The 20,995-nt window shown below is 44.9% G+C and overlaps 1 protein-coding gene across 7 annotated transcripts in view; it reads right to left on the bottom strand.

Annotated features, from left to right (window-relative positions):
* LOC118364567 (oxidation resistance protein 1-like) overlaps positions 1-20,995 on the bottom strand; it is a 212,208-nt gene that overhangs the window by 55,678 nt on the left and 135,535 nt on the right. For 2 of the 7 annotated variants that reach the window (XM_035746215.2, XM_035746218.2), the window contains exon 1: positions 8,625-8,957. The exons of 4 other annotated variants lie outside the window; for them this stretch is intronic. In XM_035746215.2, coding sequence (XP_035602108.1) covers positions 8,625-8,763 — 139 coding nt within the window. In that variant the 5' untranslated portion in view covers positions 8,764-8,957. Of the gene's footprint in view, positions 1-6,561; positions 6,621-8,622; positions 8,958-20,995 lie in introns of those variants that run through there. One more of the 7 variants, XM_052489778.1, reaches the window with a different exon arrangement.

Raw genomic sequence — 20,995 nt, 5'->3', positions numbered from 1 at the left:
TGTTTTCACTATATATTTTACCTCTTGGGGATGTCATTCGAAAACATAATGTTAACTTTCACTGCTATGCGGATGACACACAGCTGTACAAGCCCCAAAATTGCCCTCGCTAGAAGCATGTGTTTCAGACATAAGGAAGTGTCTAGGTCCCAAGAAACAAAGAGATCTTCTGTTGAATCTGACAATCAATCGTAATGGTTGCACAGTCGTCTCAAATAAAACTGTGAAGGACCTCGGCGTTACTCTGGACCCTGATCTCTCTTTTGAAGAACATATCAAGACTGTTTCAAGGACAGCTTTTTTCTATCTACGTAACAAAAATCAGAAACTTTCTGTCCAAAAATGATGCAGAAAAATTAATCCATGCTTTTGTCACTTCTAGGTTAGACTACTGCAATGCTCTACTTTCCGGCTACCCGGATAACGCACTAAATAAACTTCAGTTAGTGCTAAATACGGCTGCTAGAATCCTGACTAGAACCAAAAAATTTGATCATATTACTCCAGTGCTAGCCTCCCTACACTGGCTTCCTGTCAAGGCAAGGGCTGATTTCAAGGTTTTACTGCTAACCTACAAAGTATTACATGGGCTTGCTCCTACCTATCTTTCTGATTTGGTCCTGCCGTACATACCTATACGTATGCTACGGTCACAAGACGCAGGCCTCCTAATTGTCCCTAGAATTTCTAAGCAAACAGCTGGAGGCAGAGCTTTCTCCTATAGAGCTCCATTTTTATGTCTGCCTACCCATGTGAGAGACGCAAACTCGGTCTCAACCTTTAAGTCTTTACTGAAGACTCATCTCTTCAGTGGGTCATATGATTGATGGTAGTCTGGCCCAGGAGTGTGAAGGTGAACGGAAAGGCTTTGGAGTAACGAACCGCCCTTGCTGTCTATGCCTGGCCGGTTCCCCTCTTTCCACTGGGATTCTCTGCCTCTAACCCTATTACAGGGGCTGACTAGGGCTCTTTCATACCGTCCCTAGGAGGGGTGCGTCACTTGAGTGGGTTGAGTCACTGATGTGATCTTCCTGTCTGGGTTGGCGCCCCCCCTTGGGTTGTGCCGTGGCGGAGATCTTTGTGGGCTATACTCGGCCTTGTCTCAGGATGGTAAGTTGGTGGTTGAAGATATCCCTCTAGTGGTGTGGGGGCTGTGCTTTGGCAAAGTGGGTGGGGTTATATCCTTCCTGTTTGGCCCTGTCCGGGGGTGTCATCGGATGAGGCCACAGTGTCTCCTGACCCCTCCTGTCTCAGCCTCCAGTATTTATGCTGCAGTAGTTTATGTGTCGGGGGGCTAGGGTCAGTTTGTTATATCTGGAGTACTTCTCCTGTCCTATCCGGTGTCCTGTGTGAATTTAAGTATGCTCTCTCTAATTCTCTCATTCTTTCTCTCTCTCGGAGGACCTGAACCCTAGGACCATGCCCCAGGACTACCTGACATGATGACTCCTTACTGTCCCCAGTCCACCTGGCCGTGCTGCTGCTCCAGTTTCAACTGTTCTGCCTGTTCTGCCTTATTATTATTTGACCATGCTGGTCATTTATGAACATTTGAACATCTTGGCCATGTTCTGTTATAATCTCCACCCGGCACAGCCAGAAGAGGACTGGCCACCCCACATAGCCTGGTTCCTCTCTAGGTTTCTTCCTAGGTGTTTGCCTTTCTAGGGAGTTTTTCCTAGCCACCGTGCTTCTACACCTGCATTGCTTGCTGTTTGGGGTTTTAGGCTGAGTTTCTGTACAGCACTTTGACATATCAGCTGATGTACGAAGGGCTATATAAATACATTTGATTTGATTTATCGTTGTCTCTGATTGGGAACCATATTTAGGTAGCCATATTCCTTGGTTTCTCTATGGTTAGTTGCCTGTGTATGCACTCGTTGTATATAGTGTCTTGTTGTTTTGTATAGTTTGTTTAAGTGTTCTTTGTTTTCATTAAAGAAGAATGTATTCTAATCACGCTGCGCTTTGGTCTCCTCTATACGACGAACGTGACACATTTCACATTCTTAAAATAAAGTGGTGATCCTAACTAACCTATAGGACAGGGAATTTTTATTGGGATTAAATGTCAGGAATTGTGAAAAACTGAGTAAAATGTATTCGGCAAAGGTGTATGTAAACTTCTTACTTCAACTGTATATAAGGTGAGACATGGCCTTGACTTCCCTGACTCTAACGGGGCGATAACAGCACGGCAGCCATTGTAATGAATATGCATTGGCTTAGTGAGCTGTCAAACTACACACAGGAAGCACACAGCGACAGCCCACATCACTTGGCTAACACCCTCTCGCCCCCTCTTTCTTTCTCCCTATTTCTCTCCTTCTGCATTAAGCAGTCAGTTTTCCCCTGCATTCAGCACCATCACCGCCACCACCCAGTACAACCAAAGGTTGCTGGAGCAGCACTTTGTGTTGTGTCAGGAAAGGGAGGAGAGGGGAGCAGAGCAGTCCCTCCCTTCATCCTGCCTCTGCCCCATCATTAACACTGGTTCCAGGTCAATAAATCAAACCCTGATGCTGTCACAGGCTCAGTGAGTGTCACCCCATCCCGACTGTCTCATTAGCACTCACTCCAGGGCGACTAATCACACCATGATCTCTCCATCGGCTCCTGGGTTATTGCCTTGTGTGAAATGTTCAGTTGGTAAATCAAGTTACTATTTATTTACTTATTTATTGGTTAAAAAAAGGCATGTTTTTCTGTCCCCTGAATACAGTAGCTAGATTATATATACAGTATTTAGCCATTTTTTAAATGAAATAATTAAGAGAATATTTCTAACATTTTAACATACATTTAGATATCACATGTATAATTTTTATTAAATCTTTAGATACATAGAAATGTGAGGAAGGAATATACACAAAAACCTTAATAACTATATAATAACAATGTTCTTGATACCTGGGGCTTGGGCTTATGAACATTCCACAGTAATACTGTATGTATAGTCACTGAAAAGGCCCCTGGTCTGCTGGTTGGTCAAGGACCAGAGGACCCCAGTAACCTAAATCAAATCAAATCAAATGTATTTATATAGCCCATCTTAGATCAGCTGATATCTCAAAATGCTGTACAGAAACCCAGCATAAAACCCCAAACAGCAAGCAATGCAGGTGTAGAAGCTTGGTGGCTTGGAAAAACTCCCTAGAAAGGCCAAAACCTAGGAAGAAACCTAGAGAGGAACCAGGCTATGAGGGGTGGCCAGTCCTCTTCTGGCTGTGCCGGGTGGAGATCATAACAGAACATGGCCAAGATGTTCAAATGTTCATAAATGACCAGCATGATGAAATAATAATAACCTACTCTAGACTCCCCAGACCAAAGCTATATCCCCACCAATAACCATACTAGCATACTGCTCAGAATTAAGCAATGTATTTGACATGCACTCTACATAAGTAGGCTACTGTAGAATGCATGTGGACACCGGAACATAACCCTTTATGCCTGTGGATCAATGCTGTAGGAGAAGGAGCTCACCTGTTGATCCTATGGCTCTCTGCATTTCTGACTGCTGCATCTCCAACAACAAGCAACCTCTCAGGTTACAGCCTGAATCAATACTCTGAGGTGAGGAGAAGTGATGAGCTCAGCTAAAAGGAGAACCACAAACTCTGCAGTATCTCTCTCTACTGATCCTCAGTGAGCCAATGTCACTCAGCAGCCAGCCAGTCCTTGGTCAGAAGAAAGTAAGTATCACAAATCGACCACCTCTCCCAAGTCTGCTATCTCCACTGGACTCACCACCACCCTAGCTGAAATCTACCAACTGTACGACATCATCAACCCTCCAACCACAGTCAGCAAAGCTCCCTGTCCAACCACAGCAGTCCACAGAGATCACAGGGGGGAAATCCATCTTTAAAAGTACCTGTGTGACTAAATATCACACAGGAATGAGAGTTGACAACTTGATTAACCATTTCCCGGGCAGCAAACACCACCCAGACTATTCCATCTCAAATCTCTGACGGCTTTAATGCTAAATCTTTATTGTATACTCTCACCTCACTAAAGCACGCTTTGGCACAACATATTGAAATGGATTGGTTTGTTGCTCAGGTTCATAGGTATTCTGGGTAAACAGTGAACACATCTTTCATTATGGTTGAGAGGACATTGAGAAGATGCTTGATATGAGTGTTGCTTAGTCAAACAGTCACAGCAGATATTGAGAGGAGGGTCGGTCAGACATTGACCTAACCAGGCTTCGTTTGCTGGCCCGTCAGTTTAGCATTAACTCTAAAAAAGACAAAAACCTAATTCCACTGCCACTGCAACCTCAGCAGAAATCAGTGCGATCCCCCTTTAACATGTCGGGTCAGATGGATGCATCGCTGCAAATGTTGCTTTTCATTGTTGTGAAGGTGTCTACTGTTAGTATCTACAGTTGAAGTCGGAAGTTTACATACACCTTATACACCAAGTACATTTAAACTCAGTTTTTCACAATTCCTGACATTTAATCCTAGTAAAGATTTCCTCTTAGGTCAGTTAGGATCACCACTTTATTTTAAGAATGTGAAATGTCAGAATAATAGTAGAGATAATTATTTATTTCAGCTTTTATTTATTTCATCACATTCCCAGTGGGTCAGAAGTTTGCATACACTTTTGGCCCATTCCTCCTGACAGAGCTGGTGTAACTGAGTCAGGTTTGTAGGCCTTGGTCACACATGCTTTTTCAGTTATGCCCACAAATGTTCTATAGGATTGAGGTCAGGGCTTTGTGGATGGCCACTCCAATACCTTGACTTTGTTGTTCTTAAGCCATTTTGCCACAACTTTGAAAGTATGCTTGGGGTCATTGTCCATTTGGAAGACACATTTGTGACCAAGCTTCCTGACTGATGTCTTAAGATGTTGCTTCAATATATCCACATAGTTTTCCTTTCTCATGATTCCATCTATTTTATGAAGTGCACCAGTCCCTCCTGCAGCAAAGTACCCCCACAACATGATGCTGCCACCCTCGTGCTTCACGTTTGGGATGGTGTTCTTTGGCTAGCAAGCATCCCCCTTTTTCCTCCAAACATAACAATGGTCATTTTGGCCAAACAGTTCTATTTTTGTTCCATCAGAACAGAGGACATTTTCCAAAAAGTATGATCTTTGTCCTCATGTGCAGTTGCTACCGTAGTCTGGCTTTTTTATGGCGGTTTTTGAGCAGTGGCTTCTTCCTTGCTGAGCAGCCTTTCAGGTTATGTCGATGTCGGACTCGCTTTACTGTAGCCAATACAAACTCTGTACTGTAGCCTAAAGCACTGCTGCACATGAGGTCAAAGGTCATTACGCCTGTTTGCATCAAAGTATCATTGCTCATGACGCCATTCAATCACCCTTATAAAGAATCTGTCATGCCTTCATAATGCATTTTTTTTGTTGATTTCTGAAATAATCATTGAATTAATCACTGCTTGTTGGGTTATTGTGAGGACACTTTGGGGCTAAACCAGTGAAGCATTACAAATCTTCAATCGGATTTGCTATCTGTACATGCCTAACCAGCGAGGCTCAAAATAAATATGGAAATATTTTTGCCCTAAATGCGTTTCAATGTCAGTTGCTATTGTTAGTGAAGTTATTTTCCTCCATCCCAATAAATCCATAATGAGACCTATACCTATAGTCCTAGAAAGATTCAATCAAAAACCAATATGATATAGGCCTAACAACTCTTCTCCACAAAGACAGACACCATCCATCACCATCACGGTATATCAAAATTAAATGTTCCACACAATTGGTTGTAAAAAAAATCCACCATTATGAAAAAGACATCCAATTATGTGAAGGCCTATTCCAGACCTGGGTTCAAATACTATTTGAAATCATACCCAATACTTTAGCTGTGCTTGACTGAGTTTGCCTGTTGCTATAGAACCATTAGAACTATCCCCAGTCCTCACCCACATGGCACTCCAGGCAAGCTAAAATAAATGCTCAAAGTGTTTGAAAGATTTCAAATAGTATTATAAACACTGGTGTAGTACAGCTGAGATGCCAGAAGGCTGTATGTGTGTGTGTGTGTGTGTGTGTGTGTGTGTGTGTGTGTGTGTGTGTGTGTGTGTGTGTGTGTGTGTGTGTGTGTGTGTGTGTGTGTGTGTGTGTGTGTGTGTGTGTGTGTGGCTGTGTACTGTAGCTGAGAAAAAGTGGGCTCTGTAGCAGTCAGCAGGATAATAGTTTGGTCTAATTAGGACAGAGATTAATAAGATGCATGCTCTGCTGCTCATTGTACCTTCCCGGGAAACCTAATGCCACTGAGGCCAGTTCATTAACAGTCGCTCTAATTCTCCCTCGTGCAGACAGTGTGTGTGTGTGTGTGTGTGTGTGTGTGTGTGTGTATGTGTGTATGTGTGTGTGTGTGTGTGTGTGTGTGTGTGTGTGTGTGTGTGTGTGTGTGTGTGTGTGTGTGTGTGTGTGTGTGTGTGTGTGTGGCTGCAGACAATGGCCCTACTAAGAGGAGAGAGGCAGGTAGTCAGGCCTGAGACGAGCCCCTCAGTAGCCTTCTGTCCCATCTGTGATGAATGAGCAGGCTAGGACCCTTACATGAACTGGTGTTCGAGGTCAAGAAAGCGTTGGCCAACTGACGAGGGAACTGCTCAGAGCTGTGACAGAGTGCAGAATAGTGTCCACTTTTAAATGCCTGAATTGGACATGTGTATCACAATAATGTTGTCTGTTAAAATTAACCTTCAATCAAAGCACACAATCCTTCGTTTCTCAGGTGAAGTTATAAGGTAATGCAGATTTGTATTAAGGTATTTGTAAGCAATAGCATTCTAAACAATGCATTTTGGTACATTGAATTGAATTGGTTTATATTACAGACTGTGCCTTGAAGAAGCCTGTGCCTTGAAGAAGCCTGTGCCTTTAAGAAGCCTGTGCCTTTAAGAAGCCTGTGCCTTGAAGAAGCCTGTGCCTTGAAGTAGCCTGTGCCTTGAAGAAGCCTGTGCCTTGAAGAAGCCTGTGCCTTTAAGAAGCCTGTGCCTTTAAGAAGCCTGTGCCTTGAAGAAGCCTGTGCCTTGAAGTAGCCTGTGCCTTGAAGAAGCCTGTGCCTTGAAGAAGCCTGTGCCTTGAAGAAGCCTGTGCCTTTAAGAAGCCTGTGCCTTGAAGTAGCCTGTGCCTTGAAGAAGCCTGTGCCTTGAAGAAGCCTGTGCCTTGAAGTAGCCTGTGCCTTGAAGTAGCCTGTGCCTTGAAGAAGCCTGTGCCTTGAAGAAGCCTGTGCCTTGAAGTAGCCTGTGCCTTGAAGAAGCCTGTGCCTTGAAGTAGCCTGTGCCTTGAAGAAGCCTGTGCCTTGAAGAAGCCTGTGCCTTGAAGTAGCCTGTGCCTTGAAGTAGCCTGTGCCTTGAAGAAGCCTGTGCCTTGAAGAAGCCTGTGCCTTGAAGTAGCCTGTGCCTTGAAGAAGCCTGTGCCTTGAAGAAGCCTGTGCCTTGAAGAAGCCTGTGCCTTGAAGAAGCCTGTGCCTTTAAGAAGCCTGTGCCTTTAAGAAGCCTGTGCCTTGAAGTAGCCTGTGCCTTGAAGAAGCCTGTGCCTTGAAGAAGCCTGTGCCTTTAAGAAGCCTGTGCCTTTAAGAAGCCTGTGCCTTTAAGAAGCCTGTGCCTTGAAGTAGCCTGTGCCTTGAAGAAGCCTGTGCCTTGAAGAAGCCTGTGCCTTGAAGAAGCCTGTGCCTTTAAGAAGCCTGTGCCTTTAAGAAGCCTGTGCCTTGAAGTAGCCTGTGCCTTGAAGAAGCCTGTGCCTTGAAGAAGCCTGTGCCTTGAAGTAGCCTGTGCCTTGAAGTAGCCTGTGCCTTGAAGAAGCCTGTGCCTTGAAGAAGCCTGTGCCTTGAAGTAGCCTGTGCCTTGAAGAAGCCTGTGCCTTGAAGTAGCCTGTGCCTTGAAGAAGCCTGTGCCTTGAAGAAGCCTGTGCCTTGAAGAAGCCTGTGCCTTGAAGTAGCCTGTGCCTTGAAGTAGCCTGTGCCTTGAAGAAGCCTGTGCCTTGAAGTAGCCTGTGCCTTGAAGTAGCCTGTGCCTTGAAGTAGCCTGTGCCTTGAAGAAGCCTGTGCCTTGAAGAAGCCTGTGCCTTGAAGAAGCCTGTGCCTTGAAGAAGCCTGTGCCTTGAAGAAGCCTGTGCCTTGAAGAAGCCTGTGCCTTGAAGTAGCCTGTGCCTTGAAGAAGCCTGTGCCTTGAAGAAGCCTGTGCCTTTAAGAAGCCTGTGCCTTTAAGAAGCCTGTGCCTTGAAGAAGCCTGTGCCTTGAAGAAGCCTGTGCCTTTAAGAAGCCTGTGCCTTGAAGAAGCCTGTGCCTTGAAGAAGCCTGTGCCTTGAAGAAGCCTGTGCCTTTAAGAAGCCTGTGCCTTGAAGAAGCCTGTGCCTTGAAGTAGCCTGTGCCTTTAAGAAGCCTGTGCCTTTAAGAAGCCTGTGCAGGGAAATGTGTAAACTTCACCGTCCAACTCGTGACTGTGTTGCAACTTCTTCACCGTATGCCAACTCTACTGAAAATGTACTGTAGGTTGTTAAAAAATATATATATAAAAAATAAACAAACACTGACTGACTTCATCTACAGTAGTCTGAACTCTGAAACATTACACATTATACATTGAACAAGTTCGGCTCCAAGTCTATACTCACACCTGTGTTAATGTTGATAATGCGGTCGTCCACAGGTCCAGAGTGTTCTGAGGAAGAGCCATCGGAATTTCCCCGAGTCGAGGTCGAGGCAGGCCAGATTCTATTCGACAGCGCGACCCTGACAGACAGAATGTAGTCCATACTGTGGAACTCGTACGGATATCACAACATGGATGCACCTTAGTTATCACTAACAACCGTTTAAAAATAAGCCATTTCTGATATCACTGTCATAACGCGATAAGATCTGGGTAAAAGTCTTTAAAAAGTGTAATGCGGTGAAACCAGCGCACTTCAGCAGACGCAGAAATAGGAACTGAAACTACTGAACAACTTGTTCTTCCCCGATGACGTGACTGTGGCGTCAAGCAGTGCCCCGCACTCACTGCAGTCAATGGATACATATTATTGATAAACAATTCTAGAGAAAAAGATGGAAGTTGTGAAAAAACACATGATCATAACGTGCATTATGTAGCTACAATATCCAACCTATGCAATGAATACATGTTAATTGTTATACATTGTTATAGGGCATTGTTATATTGTTTATATTCTAATATTTAGCCTGTGCCTTGGCCTTGAGGTGCGAAGTCAATTATCAAGATGGTCATTTAGGTCTTATTAATGAGTGACTGTATCCCTGAATGTGAGAGTCCAACAGCCAAGATGTCTGAACCTTTATGTCATGGTGTGTACTCGCCCTGATTGGCTTCAGTTTCACCCCTATCTGTCTGTTTCCCCTCAATTGCTGCAACTTGCAAGTCTTTACTCAAAGATGACATGCATGACAATCATGGGAACTGAACAAATCTCACTCTCATCTTAATAACATTATATTCAATTGAGGAAAGCACACAGCCAGGCAGCCACTACACTTACTATAAGTGTCCCACCATACAGCATAAGGCCAGGGACTCATACTATTACTGCGACATATAAGTGTCTCTTCAGACACCAAGGGAAGAAGATATGGCATTTGGAATGGGTCAATGTGTGTGGAACAGTGAAGAACCCAACAGACCAGGACAAGGTGTAATAATTGGGGAGCAGAATTAGAAACTGGAAACAGCCCAATGCATTATTCATCAGCAGAGATATGGTAAGAAATGAAAGAGAGAAATAGAAATTAGTTTTAAAACCCTGAACTGGAAATAAAAGTAATCTAAACGAATTAATAGATACAATGACCGTGTTCTCCAAGGTAAAACATATGCTGTGCTCCATCTGCTGGTTACAGTGAAAAGTGCAGCCTGGTTTATAAATCGCCTACTATTTTTAGGGGCACATGGATGGGTGACAGATTAACTGTAAATTGTGACAAAGCAATAGGTCAACATGGGCACACCTAGAGCCATATAAACAGAGTCAGGCAGAGTCTGGCCCCTCTCAAGGTTTCCTCCTATTTCTAAGGAAGTGTTTTGGTACTTTACTTTACAACAAGTTAAAAAACATTGTAAATGCAGGCTTTTGGTAATGTGTAGTCTGTTGTGAAAGACTAAAACAGAAGGCCAAAGTTCACAAGAGATTTGGGTCAGGGTAGCCGAGATAAGTAAACTGTTACCATTGATTTGTAACAGTACCACAGAGTCCATTTGGCTTCCTCTCTGTCTGGCCCTGTTTTATAAACACACGTTGCAACAAATTATTTGACAGAATGATTGATGAACTCTCAGTCAATAACACTGGCAATAACACTGGTAAAGTTCCAAGTTCCAAGGTGAACATCATGATGGATGAGGTTGCCTACAGTATGAGCTCTTAGTTGAGGGATTACAACTTGCTTTCTGCTCCATAGTGACCTTGAACACCATCCCCTGTCTGGGCCCCTGGGACGCTTGGCCCGGGGCAGGGTTGTTGTGATGGGTTTGGGACAGACCACCACCTGGGGCTTGTTGCTCTGTAATATATAGCTACTGAAGCTGTAAAGCTGCCCAGAGCAGTCATCAAATCATCCATTACTTCCATACAGAGGGGGGTTGGGTTTCCTCCCTGAGCTTTGTCTATTGCAGCCCAATAGGGGAAGAATTAGATACACTCTCACCATACCATCTAGCTCTGCTCCAGGGCATTAGTGTGCATTCCTCCTCTAGTTAGTGGACGAACGTGCACTAACGACCTGGACCATAGCTACGTACCATCCAGAAGGCCGACTGAACTGTAACAAGCTCTGCTTATTCAGCCCTGTTTAGTTTTCCCACCTGACGACTCTAAAGGCTGTGTAATTAAGCTACTGTGTAATTTGAGTCATTTATGAAACATCCAGAGGCAAGAAATAAAATGAGCCTTATTGAGTGAAGAGATAAAAGTGTCGTTCGGTTTCAAACAACATTAAGTTTGGGTGTTTAATGTATCTCTCCTTTCACTTTAACGACATTAAGGAGGTTTGTATCTGATTAAACGAGTCATCTACTTCCATTCTATCCATTCTAATGGGACCTTAGAGTTTATTCTAACTTCTGTCATTTGGTTATTAGCTCAGCATATTAACGACTGTTATACATTATATAAATGTATCGGATTGTAAGAATCTCTAGTTAAGAGGACCAGCTACGGTTTGTATTGGTAACTACTTGTCTCTCTGATCCCAAGAAATCTCTTCATTACCAAACACAACACAACTTGTTGTACAGAGATCCATGCACAGAGGATCTAGTGTTACCAGTTGCCTCTGTAAGCCCCAGCCTAACATGCTGTGTGTGTGTGTGTGTGTGTGTGTGTGTGTGTGTGTGTGTGTGTGTGTGTGTGTGTGTGTGTGTGTGTGTGTGTGTGTGTGTGTGTGTGTGTGTGTGTGTGTGTGTGTGTGTTTTGTGTGTGAGAGAGGCTTTGTCATCGTCAAAGAGTGGTGCTGAGGTTGGACAGAGTGTTCATCTCACCAGTTTCCAGTGAGAGCCAGGCAGGCTGGCTGTATAATCCCCAGAAGAGGAAGGATTTCACTATGAAACAACAAACAACAAGCCCACAGGCAGCTCCCCCGTCAACCGTCTGGTTACATAACCTGTTCACAAGCACACACACAGATGCACACGCAAGCATGTACACACAGACACAGACATACAGACACACACAGATGCACATGCAAGCATGTACACATAGACACAGACATACAGACACACACAGATGCACATGCAAGCATGTACACACAGACACAGACATACAGACACACACAGATGCACATGCAAGCATGTACACATAGACACAGACATACAGACACACACAGATGCACATGCAAGCATGTACACACAGACACAGACATACAGACACACACAGATGCACATGCAAGCATGTACACATAGACACACAGACACAGACACAGACACAGACACAGACACAGACACAGACACAGACACAGACACAGACACACACACACACACACACACACACACACACACACACACACACACACACACACACACACACACACACACACACACACACACACACACACACACACACACACACACACACACACACACACACACACACACACACACACACACACACACACAGACACACAGGCACACAGGCACACACAGACACACAGACATCTGTGCATTTCTCAACAACATAAATTCAGTAAAAAACAGAAAAATAAAATAACTCATGCAATACAGATACACCTGCTGGCAAACACACACAACCCGCGTTTCACTGTGTAATAATTGAGAGATGAACTGAAATAAGTGTTATAAACTAGACTCCTAGTTTATAACTTTGGGGTCTTCGAAAAGCACTATATACAGTCGGAAGTTTACATACACTTAGGTTGGAGTCATTAAAACTAATTTTTCAACCACTCCACAAATTTCTTGTTTACAAACTATAGTTTTGGCAAGTCAGTTAGGACATCTACTTTGTGCATGACACAAGCCATTTTTTCAACAATTGTTTACAGACAGATTATTTCACTTATAATTCACTGTATCACAATTCCAGTGGGTCAGAAGTTTACATACACTAAGTTGACTGTTCCTTTAATCAGCTTGGAAAAAAACAGAAAATGATGTCATGGTTTTAGAAGCTTCTGATAGGCTAGTTGATATCATTTGAGTCAATTGGAGGTGTAGCTGTGGATGTATTTCAAGGCCTACCTTCAAACTTAGTGCCTCTTTGCTTGACATCATGGGAAAATCTTTCCAAACGCCTGAAGGTACCACCACGTTCATCTGTACAAACAATAGCACACAAGTATAAACACCATGGGACCATGTAGCCGTCGTACCTCTCAGGTAGGAGAAGCATTCTGTCTCCTAGAAATGAACGTACTTTGGCGCGAAAAGTGCAAATCAATCCCAGAAGGATGGAGGAAACAGGTACAAAAGTAACTATATCCACAGTAAAACGAGTCCTATATCGACATAACCTGAAAAGCCGCTCAGCAAGGAAGAAGCCACTGCTCCAAAATCGGCATAAAAAAGCTAGACTACGGTTTGCAACTGCACATGGGGACAAAGATTGTACTTTTTTGGAGAAATGTCCTCTGGTCTGATGAAACAAAAATAAAACTGTTTGGCCATAATGACCATTGTTATGTTTGGAGGAAAAAGGGCGAGGCTTGCAAGCCAAAGAACACCATCCCAACCGTGAAGCACGAGGGTGGCAGCATCATGTTGTGGGGGTGCTTTGCTGCAGGGGGGACGGGTGCACTTCCAGGAGCGACTGGTGCATACTTCCAATGTTGTGGCAAAATGGCTTAAGGACAACAAAGTCAAGGTATTGGAGTGGCCATCCACAAAGCCCTGACCTCAATCCTATAGAACATTTGTGGGCAGAAATGAAAAAGCATGTGCGAGCAAGGAGGCCTACAAACCTGACTAAGTTACACCAGCTCAGGAGGAATGGGCCAAAATTCACCCAACTTTTTGTGGGAAGCTTGTGGAAGGCTACCCGAAACATTTGTCCAAAGATAAACTATTTAAAGGCAATGCTACCAAATACTAATTGAGTGTATGCAAACTTCTGACCCACTGGGAATGTGAATAAATAAATAAAAGCTGAAATAAATCATTATCTCTACTATTATTGTCACGAATATCACCGAAGGTGGCTCCCCTTCCCGTTCGGGTGGCACTCGCCGGTCTACTAGCTGCCACTGATCCTTTTTCCCTTTTTGTTTGGTTTTGTCTATTTGTTTTCACATGTTCCTTGTTGGGGTTTTTGGGTTGGTGTTATTTCAGTTCGATTAGCCCGCTTGTGTCTGTTAATTAAGGTGTTCGTTATTGTGGGTTTTCCGCTGTCTGTTTTTGACCAGTGTGTATGTTAGGTGGAGCCTGTGTTTCGGCGTCACCTATTTGTACATTTTGTTGGTTGGACATTAAAGAGTGTTTTTTCCCGTATCCTTGGCTCTGCGCCTGACTCCGCACCCACTCACTCTTTGGACGTTACAACTATTCTGACAATCCACATTCTTAAAATAAAGTGGTGATCCTAACTGACCTAAGACAGGGCATTTTTACTAAGATTAAATGTCAGGAATTGTGAAAAACTGAGTTTAAATGTATTTCGCTAAGGTGTATGTAAACTTCCGATTTCAACTGTACATACATGTTACTACAATTGAATAACAGAGGGAGGCCAGTAAAAAGATTGTTACAACTAGGATGATGTGAGAGAGACAAAGACTGTTTACTGTGGTTAGCACTAGGAGTCTCTCAGAGAGACAGGCAGGCATCGGTCTTCACAATGGCTGCAGTCACAGGTGGAACTGGGCCTGTCACACAACACCTCCTTCTCTCCTCCTCTCCGGTACATCTCTTCATCGGGAAAGTATAGCTTTCGCTCTAGCCCCTCAAAAGCTGTCAACAACAGCAACACAACAGATGATTCTGTTTCTCAGAAAGCGGTGCCGAATATTCATGAAGCTATGAATCCATGTTGTGGAAAATGTCTGTTAGGAATGTGACAACGCCAAATTGAATCATGTGGAGCAACTGGCTGTCTGTATACATCACATACTGGACTTATATAACCATCATTAATGTCACTTAGTCATCCAAATGGCACTTTATTCCCTACAGTGCACTACTCCTGACCAGGGCACATAGGGCTCGGGTCAAAAGTAGTGCACTATATAGGGAATAGGGTGACATTTGGAATGCACCCCTTAATAACTGCCATTATTCCCGCTTGGTTTTAAACAAACTGCCCTCACTTGAAAGTCTGCTTTCAGTCCTTTGTCTTTTCTCATACAAAATGGAGTTCTAATGCTCTCCTATAACAAGAGCCTTTTTATGATATGTCATTTGCTCTCCTCTCTGCGGTTAACATCAGTATGGGTAGTTACTGTAAGCTGCAGTGCAAAGGGTGAACGGAGACTGCAATTACCCAGCCCCTTCATCAGGCCTTGGCCTATGTGCTCGCAGTGTGGGAGTCAAGGCTCCCAATCATACTCCAGAAAAGTATTTCGCTCTCTCGGACTCATAGGTAGTCAATTTAGTGTTCAAGGCCATTACTGGGGCCGAGATGGACCCCGCCTCAGCTGCCTTGCCTTCCCAAAGTCACTGCTCCTAGAACCAGGGTAACTATAACTAACATTACCACAGCATTATTGACTCTTTATGTCATGCATACATGCTTTATGAATGGTACATATCACCACTCTAAACAAAGTGTTACTATTCAGTGTCAGCATTCTCCTGATGTTGGGAAAAAAGAACCCTTAACAAAGGAGAATCATCCCGTCAGAGACACGGTTCTATTTTTAGAAGATAAGCCTCTTGTCACAGTCAATTGTGTTCTTATACGCTTCAGGGTTTGTTTTTTCAACTCTTCCACAATTCATGAAACTTATGCTGTTTTGGTTCAGTTAGTGGCAGATTTTAGACCAAAACTCTGAAAACTTTTGATCTGATATATTATTGATGAAAAATTATGCAGTTAGTGTGGAATACAGAAATAGGCTTCGAAAACACCCTCAACTCGACAAAGAGTTATAAAAACACGCGCTGCTCATTTAAGATAACAAAAGGTTATTTCCTTTTGAGTACAAACATTATCAGAACACTAATACTATGTCATAAATGTTATTGTTCGCCATTTCTAAATGGTTCCAGAGAAAAAAAGCATCCATCTGTAGATTAGTTCTTTTAAACCCAACGTACTAGACTGGACTGGAGAGCATCTTGAGTGTTGGGAGAGGACCAAAGCAAAGCTTGGTTGTGACTCAGCCACAGCCACCGCCAGCCCACCACACTAATTCCATCCGTTGCATTGATTCCTCTTTTTCCCTCTGGGACAGCGCAGTTGTCCTGGTCTGTTGTGATAGATCACTGCATCGTGAGAGCCAGAGCCATCTTTCACCAGCAACTATAACCCCCCGTCCCCAGCTCATGGTCATCCATCTATCCTCCTGTGGCTGTGGGTGTCTGTACAGTGGCTGTCTCAGGCTCCACTGGGAGGCTGGGTGGCCCCAGGAATAATGACCAGGGGTGCACAGTGACCATCAGCTCAGCTCATCTCTCTCTTGTTCTCTTTCTCGTTGTCTCTCTCTCTCTCATTGTCACATTATGATATGAGGAGAGGAGGAGAGGAAGACAGAGGAGGAGGAGAGGGGATGTGGAAAGTAGAGGTGGAGAAGAATAGAGGAGGAGGGGAAAGAGGATAGGAGAAGGAGAGGGGAATATGAGAGGTGGAGAGGAGAGGAGGAGGGCAAAGAGGATAGGAGAAGGAGAGGGGAAGATGAGAGGTGGAGAGGAGAGGAGGAGGGGAAGAGGATAGGAGAAGGAGAGGGGAAGATGAGAGGTGGAGAGGAGAAGGAGAGGGAACGATGAGAGGTGGAGAGGAGAGGAGGATAAGGAGAGGGGAAGATGAGAGGTGGAGAGGAGAGGAGGAGGAGGAGGAGGAGGAGGAGGAGGAGGAGGAGGAGGAGGAGGAGGAGGAGGAGGAGGAGGAGGAGGAGGAGGAGGAGGAGGAGGAGAAGGAGGAGAAGATGAGAGGTGGAGAGGAGAGGAGGAGGAGAGGGGAAAGAGGAGATGAGAAGGAGAGGGGACGATGAGAGGAAAGGAGGAGGAGAGGAGAAGATGAAAGGTGGAGAGGAGAGGAGGAGGGGAAAGAGGAGATGAGAAGATGAAAGGTGGAGAGGAGAGGAGGAGGGGAAAGAGGAGAGGAGAAGATGAAAGGTGGAGAGGAGAAGGAGGGGAAAGAGGAGATGAGGAGGAGGAGGGAGGGGAGAAGATGAGAGGTGGAGAGGAGAGGAGGAGGAGAGGGGAAAGAGGAGATGAGAAGGAGAGGGGAAGATGAGAGGTGGAGAGGAGCGGAGAAGGAGAGGGGAAAGAGGAGAGTAGGAGAGGGGAAGATGAGAGGTGGAGAGGAGAGGAGAAGGAGGGGAGAAAGAGGAGAGGGGAAGATGAGAGGTGGAGAGGAGAAGGAGAGGGGAAAGAGGAGACGAGAAGGAGAGGGGACGATGAGAGGAAAGGGGGAGGAGAGGAGAAGATGAAAGGTGGAGAGGAGAGGAGGAGGGGAAAGAGGAGAGGAGAAGATGAAAGGTGGAGAGGAGAGCAGGAGGGGAAAGAGGAGAGGAGAGGAGAAGATGAAAGGTGGAGAGGAGAGCAGGAGGGGAAAGAGGAGAGGAGAAGATGAAAGGTGGAGAGGAGAGCAGGAGGGGAAAGAGGAGAGGAGAGGAGAAGATGAAAGGTGGAGAGGAGAGCAGGAGGGGAAAGAGGAGAGGAGAAGATGAAAGGTGGAGAGGAGAAGGAGGGGGAAGATGAGAGGAGAAGATGAAAGGTGGAGAGGAGAGGAGGAGGGGAAAGAGGAGATGAGGAGGAGAGGGGAAAGAGGAGATGAGAAGGAGAGGGGAAGATGAGGGGTGGAGAGGAGAGGAGAAGGAGAGGGGAAAGAGGAGAGGAGAAGGAGAGGGGAAGACGGAGAGGTGGAGAGGAGCGGAGAAGGAGAGGGGAAAGAGGAGAGGAGTAGGAGAGGGGAAGATGAGAGGTGGAGAGGAGAGGAGAAGGAGGGGGGAAAGAGGAGAGGGGAAGATGAGAGGTGGAGAGGAGAGGAGAAGGAGAGGGGAAAGAGGAGAGGAGAGGAGAAGGAGAGGGAAGATGAGAGGAGAGGAGGAGGAGAGGGGAAGATGAAAGGTGGAGAGGAGAGGAGAGGAGGAGGGGAAAGAGGAGAGGAGGAGGAGGAGGGGAGAAGATGAGAGGTGGAGAGGAGAGGAGGAGGAGAGGGGAAAGAGGCGATGAGAAGGAGAGGGGAAGATGGGGAGGTGGAGAGGAGAGGAGAAGGAGAGGGGAAAGAGGAGAGGAGAAGGAGAGGGGAAGATGAGAGGTGGAGAGGAGAGGAGAAGGAGGGGGAAAGAGGAGAGGGGAAGATGAGAGGTGGAGAGGAGAGGAGAAGGAGAGGGGAAAGAGGAGAGGAGAAGGAGAGGGAAGATGAGAGGAGGAGGAGAAGAGAAGATGAGAGATGGAGAGGAGAGGAGAAGGAGAGGGGAAAGAGGAGAAGAGAAGGAGAGGGAAATGAGAGGAGAGGAGGTGGAGAGGAGAAGATGAAAGGTGGAGAGGAGGAGGGGAAAGAGGAGAGGAGGAGGAGGAGGAGGAGGAGGAGGAGGAGGAGGAGGAGGAGGAGGAGGAGGAGGAGGAGGAGGAGGAGGAGGGGAGAAGATGAGAGGTGGAGAGGAGAGGAGGAGGAGGGGGGAAAGAGGAGATGAGAAGGAGAGGGGAAGATGGGGAGGTGGAGAGGAGAGGAGAAGGAGAGGGGAAAGAGGAGAGGAGAAGGAGAGGGGAAGATGGGGAGATGGAGAGGAGAGGAGAAGAAGAGGGGAAAGAGGAGAGGAGAAGGAGAGGGGAAAGAGGAGAGGAGAAGGAGAGGGGAAGATGGAGAGGTGGAGAGGAGAGGAGAAGGAGAGAGGAAAGAGGAGAGGAGAAGGAGAGGGGAAAGATGAGAGGTGGAGAGGAGAGTTGTCTGTTTCTGACAAAGGTTTCATTTCAGGAGGTAAAGATGAACATCAGACATGCACCACTGCTCTCATCACGCAGGCAATTTATTAAAACAATAAAGCCTAGCCCCACTATAACGCTGACAGCTCTACATGCTGAGACAGGGAGTGGGAAGAGACAGGGAGGGGGAAGAGACAGGGAGGGGGAAGAGACAGGGAGGGGGAAGAGACAGGGAGGGGGAAGAAGAGACAGGGAGGGCGAAGAAGAGACAGGGAGGGGGAAGAGACAGGGAGGGGGAAGAGACAGGGAGGGGGACATCTCAGTGAAATAAACAAAATAAATTGTACTCATTGAACTCTGAGGCTGGAATTAATTGGTTTCTCTTTAAGTCAGACACACTCTTATATTTCATCATTATCTTAAACACTCCCAAGAATCATAATGCCAAAATGGACGACGACTGTCGTTTTAGCGGCTCTTCTTCCTCCCTCTCCTCCCCTGTCGTCTGGACTATATGAGCAGCTGACTGATACAGTATGTGCATCACAAATGGCACCATATTCTCTATATCCCTATGGGTACTGGTCAAAAGTAGTGCATTATATAGTGAATACAGTAGAATGACATTTGGGACACAGTCAGTGGCAACTTGTATTTAAGAAGGCATCACCCAGTCTATTTGGACACATCACCCAGCCTGTCCCGCCCATCAAATTGACAAACATGACAAAGGGTCTGTACTCAATACATCTATCTTTAAACACCCTTTGATCCTCTCCATCCAGCACTATGATATCACTGCTTCCATCCACAACACAGGCCCTAAATTGGATAATAAATCTCTCTTCTCTGAAATACGCTAGATGGGTAATTTGTTGGTTAAATGATGAGTTGGGCAGGCACGTATTGGATGAGCTGAGATGTAAGATGTTATCGCCATTGAATTCATTACAATATAGTCAAACTGACAGAGACTATTGGCATGTAGGCTAAGCCCTGTACCACATTTCTTTGGGACAGTAGAACTGATTGTAAGAGTCCAAGCAAGCATGAAACACTATAGCGTATAGTCTATTCTCTGATGCAGCACCAAAGAGAATGTTCTGGGCCGACACACTAACATTTAACAAGATTAATGAAAGCACTGTCCACTGACCCATGTTGTGTAGACTGCATACTGCACTGTTAGCTAAATCTTGTCCCGCAGACATATTCTTCCCCTTGGATAAACTAGTACATGGCCAACCCGGGACCCTGGACTGCATAAAATACAAAGTCTCATTAGAATAAGGAGATGGGAGTTCAAGGAAGGGGGTTGATGGTGGAGCGCAACAGTGGCGTGTATTCATGGGTGCCAACGGAAGCCAGGCTTTCCCCCAAAATTACAACAAATATATATGATAAAATCATTGATATCCTTCATCTCTGTGTTTTATCATTTTCCTCTAATTTGCAAGAGCCTGAATGTATCTCACCGTAGAATGCATCCAAGCGAGCGAAACTGTCTCTGTATGTGTAGGCCATCTATCTGATGCTGTCTGGTCAAAAAGAATATGACATTGTTGCCGCCCGGACCAATTGCCGCCTGGACCAAGTCACCTCTTGAGGCTAGGGGGCAGAATTCTCACTTTTGGATAAATAGCGTGCCCAATTTCAACTTCCTGCTACTCATGCCAAGAATATAAGATATGCATATTATTCATAGATGTGGATAGTAAACACTGAAGTTTCTAAAACTGTTTGGATCATGTCTGTGAGTATAACAAATCTTATGTAGCAGGCAAAACCCCGAGGACTAACTGTTCAAAATTATATATATTTTTCCTCTCTGTTCCCTGCTTGTTATTGCCAAGGGATATTTCTTAGGAACCTGTTTTCAGTTCCTACCGCTTCCACTGGATGTCACCAGTCTTTGGAATTTGGTTGAGGTTATTCCTTTGTTCAATGAAGAAGTAGGCCAACTAGGAACTGGGTACACTTTTGTGAGTTGTGCAAGATGTGAAAAGTGGCGCTGGTTTGTTTTCATTCCTGTATTGAACACAGATTGCCCCGTCTACAATTTGATCGATTATTAACATTTAAAAATACCTAAAGTTGTATTACAAAACTAGTTGGAAATATTTTGGCAAAGTTTATAGCCAACTTTTGAAATATTTGTAGTGACTTTGCGTTTTTTGTAAGCTGTTTTTTTCTGAATCAAATGCGCTTTATAAATGGATATATATGGACGGAATTAATCGAATGGAATGGAATGCCAACAAAAGAAGCTTGTCAAAGGTAATGCATGTTTTATATTTTATTTCAGCGTTTTGTGTAGCGCCTGCAGGGTTGAAATATGCTAACTCCTTTGTTTACTGCTGGTGCAGGCTCTCAGATAATAGCTTCTTATGCTTTCGCCGAAAAGCATTTTTAAATATGACATGTTGGCTGGATTCACAACGAGTGTAGCTTTAATTGAGTATCTTACGTGTGTGATTTAATGAAAGTTTTAATTTTATAGT

Source organism: Oncorhynchus keta, chromosome 31, assembly GCF_023373465.1.
Source record: "Oncorhynchus keta strain PuntledgeMale-10-30-2019 chromosome 31, Oket_V2, whole genome shotgun sequence".
Classification (NCBI taxonomy): domain Eukaryota; kingdom Metazoa; phylum Chordata; class Actinopteri; order Salmoniformes; family Salmonidae; genus Oncorhynchus; species Oncorhynchus keta.
The sequence above is the reverse complement of the archived record's forward strand: the minus strand, read 5'-3'. Positions and strand labels throughout refer to the sequence as shown.